This window comes from Miscanthus floridulus, chromosome 10 (assembly GCF_019320115.1).
Source record: "Miscanthus floridulus cultivar M001 chromosome 10, ASM1932011v1, whole genome shotgun sequence".
Classification (NCBI taxonomy): Eukaryota; Viridiplantae; Streptophyta; class Magnoliopsida; order Poales; family Poaceae; genus Miscanthus; species Miscanthus floridulus.
Genome location: NC_089589.1, coordinates 27305589 through 27321215, shown reverse-complemented (window position 1 = coordinate 27321215; position 15627 = coordinate 27305589). Strand labels below are relative to the sequence as shown.

The 15627-nt window shown below is 40.4% G+C and overlaps 1 protein-coding gene and 1 pseudogene across 1 annotated transcript; both read right to left on the bottom strand.

Annotated features, from left to right (window-relative positions):
• Positions 1–1559: 1559 nt before the first annotated feature.
• Positions 1560–2615, bottom strand: LOC136488290 (disease resistance protein RGA2-like). Its single transcript, XM_066485275.1, has one exon. The coding sequence runs from the start codon at positions 2613–2615 to the stop codon at positions 1560–1562; it is 1056 nt and encodes a 351-aa protein (XP_066341372.1).
• A 327-nt stretch (positions 2616–2942) lies between these two features.
• On the bottom strand, positions 2943–15241 carry LOC136487154 (disease resistance protein RGA2-like; annotated as a pseudogene).
• Positions 15242–15627: the final 386 nt, after the last annotated feature.

The following is a 15627-nucleotide window of genomic DNA, read 5'->3' as shown; positions in this document are numbered from 1 at the left end:
TTGAAAAGGTTGTTAGAGAAAAGGATAAAAGTTACATATGCTTTATGTTAATATCTAACTCGATTATATTTTTAAAAGTTACACTCCTGTCACCGAATATTAGGACTTCTGAAAATTTAGGACAAAATACATTAGGCAACAAGAGAAAGCCTAACATTCCCATCATTAAACAGTAGTGCCCAGTTCTGATTGTCTTTAATAGTACAGGCTATAAATTGCTGACTCTTGTCAGACCGTGGAGGATGGGACTCGGTGTTGGAGATATTAAACCTTAAGCACTAGAAGCCCTTTGCAACGAAACGATACAATATAGTAAAAGTTTAGAAATATTAATCTCATGACCATTCAAAGGGTTGCAGCTCTCAAAAAAACCTAGAGTTGTGACCACAAGTATCAGTAACATTGTAATTATGCTTGTACATGAGCTCTTATGAAACTGCAAAAGTACCTACAGTATTTTGTGTAATATAAGAAATTTTAAAAAAATATTACTACATGTTACTAACTTTATTATTGTTTGTAGTTTACACTTATTCCTTTTTAGGCTTTTATTTCGCATGTTCTTTATCATGCTCTGTGTTCGTGATTCTTTACGGACATTTCACTACTATAGAAATGGATTCCGCCAACACTATTTCACCATATTGTTCTATTAAAACCATCGGAAAAAATATATCACCGCCGGTAGTCGAACCGTTGATAAAAATGGCTTTCACCACCGTCTGTGTCATGGCCTGGTTTTCCCATTGATTCAAGATACAAGTTGGAATAGAAAACCGGTCTTGATTATATAGCCGGCCAGAAACCCTAGCCCATTCTTTCTTCCTCACCGACACCACCTCCCAACCACCTCTCTCTTCCTTACCCGAGCACTTCCTTCCGCCCCATCTCTCCCTCACCCGCACTCCCTCCTGGCCCTCTCTCTATTCCACGGTACCACCGCGGCCCTAAGACTGGATCTACCATCGGCGCGGGCGGCAAACACCACCCATGGTCCTCGGCAGCAAGGCGGACGCCACCCAACATAGAGATGGACCTCGATGTCACAATCCTCGCCACTTGGGGCAGCTGGCGCAGACCAGCATAGACGACTGCAGGCACACATGACATGTGTACTTTTTAATTATTTTTATTCAATTTTCAATATCGGTTTCGATGTGGCGGTGATGAAGGTGAGCATCACTGCCGAACCGCAAAACCAGTGGTGGCGGTGGTTTTCAAGCCGGCGGAGATAATGTTTGTGTAGTAGTGTTTTGAAAGTGGTTTACAAACCCTAGATTTCTAATATTAATGCTAAGATAAATAAATGTCTAGGTTAATTTATAGCCCTTAACAATTTTGTACAACCAAGTGCATAAGGGCATTCTTAGTATAGAGTTTCGTTATGTGGATTGTAAGAGTGCCACATCATTTTGATGAGTGAAATGATCCCTCTTAGGACACAATTTTATAAATAGATAGTGAAGCAAATGTGAATCACATGCGCAAGATTACCAACATCTAAATAGGTAGTGAAGCAAATGTGCAGGCATGAATCTGTAACAAAATAAATCTATAAATTAACTTATACGAACCTGCTTCTTGAGCAAAGACCAGGCATCTTCTTGCTCTAATTTGTCGACATGGTGGTAGGGCACCTCCGCCATCATGCCTTTAGCTACCATGTCATGTCTTGTGGTAACGAGGACACAACTACCTTGAGCTAGGATGCTTAATAATGGAGTTTTGAGGACACCCTCCCATGCATGGTGGTCCCAGACATCATCCATCACCAATAGTGTCTTGCATCCCTGCAAGGCTTCCTTCAGGGTTCGCATTAGTGCAGCCTTTGTGTTTCTAGCTGCTTGATGGTCTCCATGCGCTTCATTTATAGCTCTCTCCAATAGATCAATGTCGCTAAATTCTTGATTGACACTCAACCATATTCTCTTTTCAAATTCTAGTTTGATGATGTCATTGTTGAAGATCTTCTTGGCAAGGGTGGTTTTGCCAATCCCTCCAACTCCCGCAATAGCATAGACCATAGTTTTTTTGTGTTCATGTATATTTTTCTCTTTCTTTGTGAGCAAATCCACAAGATTTCTTGTGTCCTCCTCAATCTTCTCACCAACAACACCTAACTCATCCTGCCCCGTTGTCTCATGCCTAGCACGACGAGAGGATTCTAACTTTTGCCTGCTATCCTCATCAGATGCAAGGTTAATGAAGTTAAATGTTTTGCTACGCTTCTCAATGTCATCTAGCCTCTTATTAAGATTTTTTATGCGATTACCAATGTCATGAGCATGGAGAGGATCCCTCATACAAAATAGCAAGGGATTGAAGCAGCCGATATCCATGCTTGGACCCCTTCCCATGGCCTTGAGCTGGCACAAATCAAGGATGTTGCCGGCATCATACATGACATTCCTAAGCTCTCTCACCCATGATTGTACACTCTCATCGATGATGTTCTTCTTGTCAGCATCGGCAAGGAACCTCTTAAGGTCCCCGAGCTTGATGTCCATCTTCTTTATCTCATCAGGGACACCCAACAGCAGATGCACCTCTTCTTTAGTCATCTCCAACAACATGTCTTGGAGGTATGATGCTAAAGCATCCAATACCGCCGCCATTGTTGTTTGGTATCTAGAAAATCAAGATTAGATAAAATGTCATTTTTTGATAATGTGGTTTGTTTAAAGATACTGAACGCATTAAGGCCCCGTAACATGGGCACTACTCAAATGGCAAAACTGTAGCACTAGATAAGTACTAGAACAGAGTTGATAGTAGGGAATGTTGCAACTAATCACAAAATGATAATTGAAGGGCCTGGCTTTGGTACCAGATCTGTTACATAGTAACAAGATAAAAGCACGGAGCTGAAAAAATAGTGAGTACAAGATGTAAATATTTGAACGTTTGATCTATGGATGATGTTGCTATATAATACTTGGCACCTAAAATCTGAAAGGAGTCACACCAATCTCAACCTGCGTGTGAGTATGTTTGTGTGTGGAAGATAAGTAACATATCTAACAATAATAAGAAACAAAGAAAAAAAGTGGATGGACAGAAAAATAGAGAGGGGGAGAGAACAGGGAAGTTGTGGTAAGCCTGGTGCATAAGTATTTCATTTGTTTACATTCTATCTAGTATTATGCTTGGTTTGCTTGTGTTGTCATCAATCACAAAAAATGGGGACATTGTAAGGATAATGTGCCCACTATCGTATCTTTGGGTTTTGGTGATTTTGATATATGTTAGATAACTGAAAATAGGTCCTAGGTGGCCATCCTCTCGTCGGTCTCCTCCCTGTCTCTACTTCCTTCGGTGCTTGCATCTGGCCGGCGGCGAGCAGACCCACCGCTGGATGTTCCTCTCTCCATCTCCGCTCGGTACGTGCAACCCAGTGCCGTGCGGTAGCGGTTTCCCTCCGTTCGTGCGGTTTTTCTCTCGGTTCTGTTCGGCTGTCTGGTGCCCTTCGGTTGTGTCCGGTGCCTGTCAAAAGCACTGGTAGAGAACAGAGCTTTACTCCCGGTGGGGAACCCCCCAGTCCTGGCTCTCCACCCAGGAGCAAGCATCCGGGACTAAAGGGGTTCTTTAGCCCCGGGTCAGGAACCAGGACCTTTAGTCCCGGTGGGTAACACCAACCGGGACTAAATGTGCCTCCTGACATGCCACGATGGCCGGCACCTTTAGTCCCGGTTGGTAATACGAACCGGGACTAAAGGTTTTTTTCTTTTTTCTTTTCTTTTCATTTTTTTCTTTTCTTTTCAAAATAGGTTTTCGAAGTCGTATTGTACGCTGCTAATTATACATTTATACGCGCGTATAGTATGTTTCGGTTCAAGCACAATGAACATATTAAATCACACAATTCAAGCATAGAAATATATATATATATATATGCATGCATGCATCATATATATATTTACATGCATGCATGCATATGTGTATTTTACATTATATTATTTCATGTGCATATATTACAAAAAGATTGCATTACAGTTGTTGTGACATAACAAGTTTCCTCTCATCCTCTAGCTTGGCTTCAATGGCAGTGTTGGGTCGAAGTAGAACTCGCCCTTGGAATCGATGACCTGCTCATTAAAAAATCCGGCTATAGACTCTTGAATTGCTTTGATTTGGTCTTGCCGTATGACCTTTTCCTCCAACCATCGAGTCTACAGGTTTGAATTAAAGGAAAATAAATTAATATATGTACATATATATATATATAAAGACATAGTAACACAATCAATAATAATAATTAAATGAATATATAGTGTATTTTTAACGTACTTTGAGTCTCTCTGTAGGAGTTCTTTGGGAGACCACCTTGATAAACTTGCAACATAGTAACCACAGTAGTTGTTCCCCTGTTCCTGCCTCAGACACCACTTTACGAGAAAAAGATTTGTCATCCAATCTGGTGATCCGGTGAAAGCTATATGTTTAATTAATAAAGATGATGCGATTCAAGGGACTTACTTTCAAAGGGATTATATTCAGTGGCGCTTTGCATTTTTCCATGTGTTGCTTCTCAATAAAGGTTTTCCAAACACTGCCCAATAAAAAATTTGCCACGTCATCAGATATAGTTAATCATCATGTTTGTGTGTATATATAGTTGCTAGAGATCCCGAAATTACCTCTGGATAATATCTATCATATCTTGGTAGTCTTGTTGTGGTTTTCTCATCGAGTCATAGATTATCAAGTGACTTTTCACCAGATCGATGTCCATCAATATCCAGTGATTGCTGCATGTGTTTATAGGATATAACGCATAACACTCATTAATTAACTAGAATCAACATATGAGCCATTAAGGATGATCGACATGATTAACACTCACTTGAAGTTATAGGGAAAGAGTATATCCTTCTTGTGGCGTTGGTTCACTAAGAAGTTCATGAGGTTACTCTCTGACTCAGACTTCCAATTAGTCTTTGGAGTAATTGGGTCTTTGAATACTATATGGGGATCAACAAAACCAATTTCATTGCAGCCTTCCTTTCTGAGCTCTGTCATTGTAAATCTACATATATATAGTACTTGTTAGGATAATTTATATGCATATACACACATATGATGAGTTTAATAATAGATCGAAAGAATTATTACTTACAGGCAATAGCAGCTAATGATAACTTTGTCCAGAGAGGTCAGGTGGCATAGTTGATGAAATTCTGCAAAGTCAACATACATAACATCATCGCCACGGAACCAATGTTCGTCTCTAATTCTGACACCAACACAGAAGTCTCCACCGGTAGACGCCTGCATGTACCACTTGTTTAGCAGGTACATTTGCTCCACTTTGTCCAATAACACCTCCTCTGTTTCATCCCCTGAAACGGACCGTCTAGTCAAGTAACCAGATATTCCAATAGCAAGAAAGGTGCTCAGTATATGCAACATATAAAGCAGCAGTGTTGTGTTAATTTACCTGAAGCGTCGGCAGAGGGGCTGATGTTTGTCTTGAAGCTGAAAGGATCTATCGTGTACTTCACGTACCACTTCCTTCGAATGTTGTTGTCGTTATCATGTGCATATGCCTTGACCTGCTTGATATGGCTGAACTTGTCCCACTCAGGGCTAGATTTCCCTTTACCTATGGAAGCGAGCAGTGAGACATCACAGTCTAGAAGTAAATCCCTTGGGTTTACGTCCTTCAAGTATCCAGGGAGTGTTTTCATGTCGTAGTCCTCCAGTCCGACTTTCTGAAGTGCAGGCAAACCCTCCAATACCTTCAACTCTGGGCATCTTACGATCACGAGGTTCTGCAAATTTGGCAGATTGCTGATCCTCTCTAGTCCATGACATCCTCTCACCACAATTTTCAAACCAGAACCAAAGTTCTCCACAGCGCTTGGGTGCTCATGATGGTGTGGTAGTAAGAACTCTGGCCCAACACGCTTGATGCCTGGGGCGCTTCTAATCTGTAGGAACTTCAAGCTGGCGAGCTGGAACAAGCCATCCTCAAGCATCCAAGGGGCACAATTGCTGTCGACGTCATCCACCGTGGAAGTCGTTGACCAAAGTACCCTTTGATTTTAAGATTTTCTAAGCAAGGTGGAGGGCAGATCTCGTCAAACACCTTCTCGATTTGTTGCTGCTCTTCCTGTTTCACCAACCGGTGAGCACCTCCACGTCTACTAGTGCACTGTAAGTACAGATCGCTGAGGCACACCTTTTCACCAAGCCTGGCTTTTATAGCAAATGAGGAAGAAGATACATTCTCCAGGCCATGTATACGAAGATGCGTGAGCTGGTTAAGAGGTCCTAATTCTTCCAAACTACACCAATCACCCTCCACATGGGCTGGAAACCCCTTTAATATCCTCAAATTAGTTAGGCTGCCGAAACCCCTGGGTATATTGTTTATACCTGAGTATACAAGGCTTAGATACCTCAGCTGTCGTAACATTCCAATGCCAACAGGAAGCTTCATCAAACTTTTACATTTAGAAAGCTCAATGCACTGCAAGAATTTCATCTTCGCTATTTTTTCTGGCAGCCTAGATGTGTCAGTGCCAACTAGGGACAAATACCTCAAGTGTTTGAGTTGGACCAAAGATTCAGACAATGCATCAAAATTTCCATCTTCTATATGTAGGGTCCGCAAACAAGGAAAAGATGACAGTGAATCACCTGGGTTGATCTTTGTTTCCCCAACTAAAATAAGTGTTCGCAGTGATATATGTGCTTGTAGAGAACTCCACTCTAGCTCATTTGACTCTGATTCTTTGGATTTTAGTGATAACCGAATAACATTTTGTGGGTTAATGTTATTGGTATGGCCAGCCTCCCTTTTGTTTGCTATCAGTGCTTCATCTCGAGTCAAATACTGAGCGAATGAGCGAACAACATCTTGCATATTGCAAACTAGATGGTCTATGTACCCTTGAGCCGGCTCTAGAAGGTTCCTAGCTATTAGCTGGTCATAGTACTCTTTTCCTAATACTTCTAAATCACGTGAGTTTCCATGAACAAATCCTTCCCCAATCCACATGGCAACAATACGGTCATATACGAACACCATGCTCTTGGGGAGGAGGGCGTAGTGCAGAAAGCAGGACTGCAACTCTGGGTGCAAATCTTGATAGCTAAGGTATACTGCATAGTTTAGCTCTTCAGGCATTTGAGATACTGACCATGTAGAATCATTTAGGACATTTTTCCAGTTGCTTCGCCTTATGTTTTTCTGGCGGAGAAGGCCTCCTATTACTTTGACTGCGAGAGGCAAACCATCACATTTTGCTATAATCGACATTCCAATGTCCTTCAATGCATCAACCTTTGGTTCATCATTGTTTTCATTTCCAACCACCTGCAAAGCAACTTAAGCTTGTTAATTGAATGGAATATGTAGATATAAATACACTTGGTCATAATCGGAAGCAAAATCAAGTGCTAAAAAACGATACTGTGTGCAGAGGCAAAATTCACATGCGATGTTCTAAGCGTATGACCGATGTACCAGTCCACTAAAATAGATGGAAAAATCATCGTATATATATATATATATCACTACGGTGCAATTAGGTGACGTCTGTGACTGTGTATAAGAATAGTGTTCTCATCAGTCACTATCATTACCAACTCTCGTCTACCTGATATTTATAGTCACTCCAGTATTTATCATATCTTTTATTTAATTTTTTCTTATTTTATTAAAAAAGGTTGTACAGTACGCCAGACTACTTCTCACTGCCAAGTACTGACAGTGATAAGTGATAAAAAAGCACAAAATGTACGCCAGATTACTGCATCTTCACTGCCAGTAACCGACTATGACAGTATTTAAACTCAAGATCTCAACATTCTCCTGAGCATCTATACCAGCAGAGCTATACAACACTTGTGACTATACAACTGATGCTATTCTTTTAACTACACAATTTTGAATCTTATATTGCATATTTGATACTTTAAATGATCTCAAATGAAAAGGTTGTTAACTGCAAAGTTGTAGATCGATCTCATCGACTACTAACTCTACTATTGATTTTGTCTCCATTCGACATCATTAACCATCTCAAATCCCATTGGTGAACTAACATAGAATATTTTGATATGTAAACCATCTTAAATTAAAAAGTTGTTAACTACAAAGTTTTAAATCTTTTTGAACGTATAAAGCTTATCTTATCAAACATCATATGAAAAAGTTATTACTTTTTCGTAAAATAGCCTATCACTGTTGGTTGTAGCCACAAACCGGCCACGACGGGTGGTCCTTCACTGCATGTTCGTGGCTATAACTAGCATTGATAGTACACTGCCTGTCACTGTCACTTGTAGCCACGGTTCGTTCGTGAAAGTTCATCTATCACTGTCAGTTGTACTATCACTACCGGTTCCAAAGCAACCAGCAATGATGGTCCGACAATGATGGCCTGTGTTTGCGGTAGTGCTAGGTCCTATGCTACCCACTTGCCTATTAATAATGGTATGAACTATCATGTCAGCCTGCACTGTGGCACTTAAGGCCATGTTTGGATGTTGTAGTATTAAGAGACGTAGTATTAAGAAACAACGATTTTAGAACCTATAGATGTGGTAAACCATGATTTAGCAACAAAGAGGTCTAGATATGAGTTTATAAAACTCTAAAGAGACTACAAATTTAGCAAAACTCTGGTTTTCAAAACCATAAAATTTGTTGCATCAAAACACTTCATACAACTCTAATAAAATCAAAGTATCCATAAAAGCATGGCATTTTTCTAAAACTCCAAAAATACATCTGCATCCAAACAGGGCCTAAGATTTTGAACTTGCTACATTCGAAAATTGTATATGTAGTAGAAGTATTATTTTTATAAAAATATAGAATAATCAAAATTAAATGACCAGTGTTGATATGACATAGTATTTGAGTCAAATTTTATAAAATTATTTGAAATAAAAACTTATAAACTTTTTTGTCATGCCATAGTAATGTAATTTAAAATAAATTATCAGTGTCGTTTATATGTGGTTTGTTAAGTAACAGTTTAGCACTTGATGATCTATTAACTAAAAATATCCTAATGTATGTACGTTTGATTGGTCGATATATTAACCCAACTTTATGTTAATAACCGAAATGTATAGCATGGATCATGGAGGATGCAAACTATACAGCCACGGTGTTGTCAGAAATTGGTCCTGCTATCGGCCAGGTTGAAGGTGAAAGAAGAAACCAGAGAAACCAGAGTATTTATTTTAACGAACATCTGTCCCTGCTGATGGTTCAGTAATTAACTAATCGGTCCCAATACAAGCCTACATGAAGCTAGTCCTCGTTTGAAACCGAAAGATTAGGTATATGATCCTAGAAAATAAATTCGTCCCTTTGTGACATTTGGTTTATTTTTTTATTCCAATTTGACACTATATGTTCCATTTCGTTGCAACTTATCATGAGATTATTCATAAAAGGACCAAACAACCCTGGTAGAAAAACGAATGGACGGAAGTCAATTATTAGGATCCAACTGGAAAGGTTATTAAAGTCTGCACATCTTGACCTGAAGAAGCTACGTTTTTCTCCCTTATTCATACTCTCTTGGATGCAGGTAAGCCTAATGTGATATCCCTTGTATCCTTAGCTTTTTAACCATTCTAGAGAAGAGACAAGTTAGGCAAGTTACATGGACAATTACTCAAGTGTCTATGGTAAAACCTGTCAATCAGGATATATGCCAAAGGCCCCGTGAGTACTTTTCCTAACTTTTTATGCCATGTTCAGAATAGAACTTTAAATCATTGATTTTATTTTAACATGTTTACAGGATCTAGTAAAATTATAATAGTTTGAAAAGGTTGTTAGAGAAAAGGATAAAAGTTACATATGTTATATGTTATTTTAATGTCTAACTCGATGAGATATTTTAAAAGTTACACTCCTATCACCTAATAATAGGACTTCTGAAAATTTAGAACAAAATAAATTAGGGAACAAGAGAAAGCCTAACATTCCCATCATTAAACAGTAATGTCCAGTCCTGATTGGCTTTAATAGTACAGGCTATAAATTGCTGATTCTTTATCAGACCGTGGAGGATGGGACTTGGTCTTGGAGATATTAAACCTAAGCACCAGATGCCCTTAGCAACGAAAGGATACAGTAGAGTAAAAGTTTAGAAATCTTGATTCTATTAGAAACATCGGTAAAAATATATCACCTCCGATAATTGAACCGTTGATAAAAATGGCTTTTTACCACCATTTGTGGCAGTGAAAACCAGTTTTGAGTATATAGCTGGCCAGAAACCCTAGCCCATTCTCACTCCCTCACCGACACCCCACCTATTGACCACCTCTCTCTCCCTTACTAGAGCACTTCCTTCCGCCCCCTCTCTCCCTCACCAGCACTCCCTCCGCCCCCCCCCCCCTCAATCCCACTGCCGTGGCCCTAAGATCGGATCTGCCATCGGCGCGGGGGCAGACACCACCCATGGCCCTCAGCAGCATGGCGGACGCCGCCCAACATAGAGATGGACCTCGATGTCACAATCCTGGCCGCTAGGGGCAGCTAGCATAGACCATCATGGATGACTGCAGGCACACATGACACGTGTATTTTTTAATTATTTTTATTCAACTTTCAATATCATTTTCAATGTGGTGGTGATGAAGGTGAGCATCACCGCCGAATCGCAAAACCGGTGGTGATGGTGGTTTTCAAGCAAGCGGTGATAATGTTTGTGTAGTAGTGTTTTGAAAGTGGTTTACAAACCCTAGATGTTCTAATATTAATGCTAAAACAAATAACTATTTTGTGCAACCATGCGCATAAGGGCATCTTCAGTGTAGATTTTCTTTATGTGGTTTCTAAGAGTGCCACATCATTTTATAGGTTTAGGTTGATGAATGAAATGATTCCTCTCAAGACACAATTTTATAAATAGATAGTAAAGCAAATGTGAAGAAAATGTGCAAGATTACCGACATCTGAATATATAGTGTAGCAAATGTGCATGCATGAATGTGTAACAAAATAAAGCTAGATAGATTGTGAAGCAAATGTGCACACATGAATACATAACATATTAAATCCTTAAATTAACTTATACAAACCTGCTTCTTGAGCAAAGACCAGGCATCTTCTTCTTCTAGTTTGTCGACATGGTGGTAGGGCACCTCCGCTATCATGCCTCGAGCGACCGTGTCATGTCTCGTTGTTACGAGAACACGACTTCCACGAGCAAGTGAGTTTATTAATGGAGGCTCGAGCACCTTCTCCCATGCATGGTGGTCCCAAACATCATCCATCACCAATAAGGTCTTGCACCCCTCCACGGCTTCCTTAAGGGTTCGCTCTAGTGTGTCCTTTGTGTTTCTTGGTGCTTGATGGGTTCCTTCTGCTCCAGTGATTGCTCTCTCTAATAGATCAACATCACTAAACTCTTGATTGACACTCAACCATATTCTCTTCTGAAACTCTTGTTTGATGGAGTCATGATTAAAGATCTTCTTGGCAAGGGTGGTTTTGCCAATCCCTCCTACTCCCACAATAGCATAAACCATAACATTTTTGTGTTCATGTACATTTTTGTCCTTCTTCGTGAGCAAATCCACAAGATTTCTTGTGTCCTCCTCAATCTTCTCACCAACCACACCTAACTCATCCCCCCCTGTTGTCTCACGCCTAGCGCGAAGGGAGGATTCTACCTTTTTTGTGTTGTCCTCATAAGATGCAAGGTTAATGAAGTCGAAGGTTTTGCTACGCTTCTCAATGTCATCTAGCCTCTCATTAAGACTTTTTATGCGATTACCGATGTCATGAGCATGGAGAGGATTCCTCATACAAAAGAGCAAGGGATTGAAGCAGCCCATATCATAGCTTCGACCCCGTTCCATCGCCTTGAGCTGGCACAAATCAAGGATGTTGGTAGCATCATACATGGCATTCCTAAGCTCTCTCACCCATGATTTCACACTCTTGTCGCTGATGTTCCTCTTGTCAGCATCGGCGAGGAACCTCTTAAGGTCCCCAAGCTTCATCCCCATCTTTTTTATCTCATCGGGAACACCTAAGAGCAGATGCACCTCTTCTTTAGCCATCTCCAACAACATGTCTTGGAGGTAGGATGCTAAAGCATCCAGTACCACCGCCATTTTTGCTGCTTCGGTATCTACAAAATCAAAATTAGATAAAAAAATTACGTGTTTCGTTTTAAAGAAAAGGTAATCTTGATGGTAAAAGTACCGAGGCCCCTATAACCTTGGCACTATTATTCAAAAGGGAACACTGCAACAGTAGATATTTACTAGAATAATCACATTTAAATGTAACCGAGTACTTTTGGTACCAGATCTGGCGCATAGTAGCAAGCTAAAACGATAACGGAGTTAACAAATTAATGAGTAGCTAGCAGATGAGAATATGATGAAGTTTGATCTATGGATGATGTTGAAATATTATATACTTGGGCACCTAAAAATCGAAAGCAGCTACACCAATCTCAAGCCGTCACCCTTGTGTGAGTATATTTGTGAGTGGAAGAAGAGTATAATATCTCCAACAAAAACTAGAAAGAAAGAAATAAAGCGGATGGAAATAAAAATAGAGAGGGCCGGGAAAGACTAGGCATATGCACCTTGATTTGCAGCAGGGAAAAGAGAATTAATGCTGTGTGTGTCCTTCGGTTTCGGCGTCAAGGAAATGGACCTGTTGAGCGATGGCTGGAACTGGAAGTACGTAACGTTTGACCAAGTGCCGGCGTGGTTTGCCTAGCAGTTGCACGGTGGAGATGCCTGGATCTGGCCTCTGGCTCGGTGTGGTGTGGGCTACTGCTCTGCTTGACGGACGCTGGTGGAGGTGGGAGTAGGTGGTGTCTGAAGGGCTGAGGGCCGATAGCCGGCAACGGAGGCGTGAGCTAGGAGACGTGAGGTGTGCCTACGGTGGCTACGCTGGGGCTGCTTTAGTTGGTGAATGAAGGCGACTTTATTTATTGTTGGGCATGGCCACCTAGTTAACTGAGCTGGTAGTGGCAGAGAATTTTTTTGTTTTACTCTGAACAGCTTCAAATATAAACACACACACACACACAACCACAAGGTAGAGGAGAATGTTTATATATAGGGATTTTTGTCCACAATAAAAGGAAGTTTGTAGCACACCATGATTTTTTGTTTTGTGTCTCCAGCACACCCAAGCAAATAAAATGACTAGCTAGCACACGGGCCCACTCTCCATTCCCTTTGCATGCGTTTTATTTCTCCATCCCTAATCTCCTTTTCCCCCTCTGGTGGCCAACAATCGTGTTGTTGGCTTCGACCAGGCACACTAGATCTCTCCTTTGCCACTGAGCAGTAATACAGATGCCACCGCCCAGCAACAACAAGGGGCGACCCAGGCCCATCAGCGAAGTGCAATGAGATTTTTTTTTGTTTGTACCAAAAAGAGACTCTAGAAGTTTCTAGCTCCGTCGCTGGCTGCTGCAATTTGTCCATCATCAACTTCTAGCGCTCGAAATCCCTACCTTTGGCTTCGCGTATTTTTCCCCTAACCACTTCACCTGTAAGACGTTCGTGTTTTTTGAGACCACAAGACGTTTGTGTTCTTTTGGGATATTCATCCTCTCCATTTTATGTCATATGGTTTTGAAATGAGTATTTGGGATATGAAATGAATTCAAATGAAAATTTGTCAACTACAAAGTTTTATAACTTTCCGAGTTCTACAACTTTGGTTTTGGTCATTTCTCCATTCGAGGTCATTTAAAGAATTTTAATTTCAGATGTGAGGAAATTCAACCGTAATTTTCCTTAGACAGATGATTTCAAATGAAAAAGTTGTCCACTACAATGGTGCACAACTTTTCAAGATCTACAACTTTTATTTTGGGCTTTTCTCCATCCGAGGCCATTTAAAAAGTTCGAATTTTGAATTTGAGAAATTAAACATAATTTTTGTTGAATAGATGATTTCAAATGAAAACGTTGTCAACTACAAAGTTGCATAGCTCTTCGAGATCTACAACTTTTGTTTTGGTCGCTTCTCCATCCGATATCCTTAACTACAACTACACACCAACTTGCGACTATAGAACATATGGATTGCTTTGGTATTAACTTCTATGAAATCTTGCAAACCAAATAGAGATACATCATAAGGACTTTAAATAAAAAAGTTTTGATCTACAAAGTTGCATAACTTTTCAAGGTCTACAACTTTTGTTTTGGTCGTTTCTTCATCCGAAATCCTTAACTACCACTACATACTCACTTGTGACTATAGAGCATATGTATTCCTTTGATATTAACTTTATAAAATCTTGTTGTGTATATTTAGACATTCAAATGATCTCAAATCAAATAAGTTTGTACTAAAAAGTTGTAGATCTTGTCGAGTACTACAACTTTGGTATAGTCTTCATCAGACATCATATGAGAAAGTTACTAAGTTCATATCACTGTCGAATTAAGCCATGAACCGATAGTGATAGTATCACTGGTGCTTTTAGCCAAAGACCGCAGTAATGACCCAATATCATTGCCCGTTAATGGCTCAAACTGGCAGTGATATCATTGCCGGTTTTAGCCACAAACATGGTCCAATGTGGAAATGAGTCGAAGGGAAGAGAGTGTCATGGGTAATATGGTCCTTTGACTGGGCATGGTGTGTCATGGACAAAACTAATGTTTTCGCAACGTGTTTGTGACTAATTCATTGAGTACAAAGCGCTGTGCGCAAATCCACTCTTTCTGAGTGTCCTGGGGACAAAAATCCCTATAAATATCAACAGATGAAGCAACCACACCAGAAGGGAACAGAGATGGGGACAACATGGAACTTTTGTATAACTGGAAACCATACAACAGATGGTTGCAATCAACTCTGAAATTACGAATAGCTTATGATCGGCCCTTTATATCTAAAAAAATGATCGGTGGCTGGTCCAATGCGACCTCTAGGGACTAGTTAACATTTTTTTTTTTTAAAGAAACAGATCGACAAGTGCTGAATATGGAGTGCTTACAATTACAGAACAAGATGATCGACGAGCTCGCTCGCTGGCAGCTGTCACCTGCCACCGATCGGACCTGTGCGCCCTGAGAGTAGATCAACAGAGGGGATGATTGGATCAACAGATGAAGCCGATGAATGAAGCAAACCAGAACGGAAGAGATGAAGGGGGCGATATACAATTTTTGTATGACTGGAAACCACGATGATGGGTATCTTCGCCGAACAAATACGGAAGAAGTTAAAAGATGGGGTTTGAATCAAAACGAATGGCTGCAATCAGCTATGCAAATAAGAATGGCTTATTCGTCAGTGGTTCGTTCAATGCGATCTCTAGGGAGGGTCAATATTTGAAATAAAAGAAAAAGAAACAGCTCGAGGAGAAGTGTTGAATCAATATTGGGTGCTTACTGCTTACACAGTTACCGATCAAGACCACGATGATGGGTATCTTTGCCAAACAAAAAATGAAAGTTGGGTTTGAATCACAACGAATGGATGCAATCAACTCTGCAAATACGAATGGCTTATTATTCGTCAGTGGTTGGTTGGCTGAATACGATCTCTAAGGGAGGGTCATCCTTTTTCATTCATCTCCATTTAAGTGGCTAAGTTTTTACATTGGCTCGCCACACCTAACACAACCCTCCTCCTTTACCAGGGCTTGGGACCTG

Bases quoted from the DNA above. Each gene is read 5' to 3' on its own strand.
- LOC136488290 (XM_066485275.1), bottom strand. From the start codon at position 2,615: ATGGCGGCGGTATTGGATGCTTTAGCATCATACCTCCAAGACATGTTG.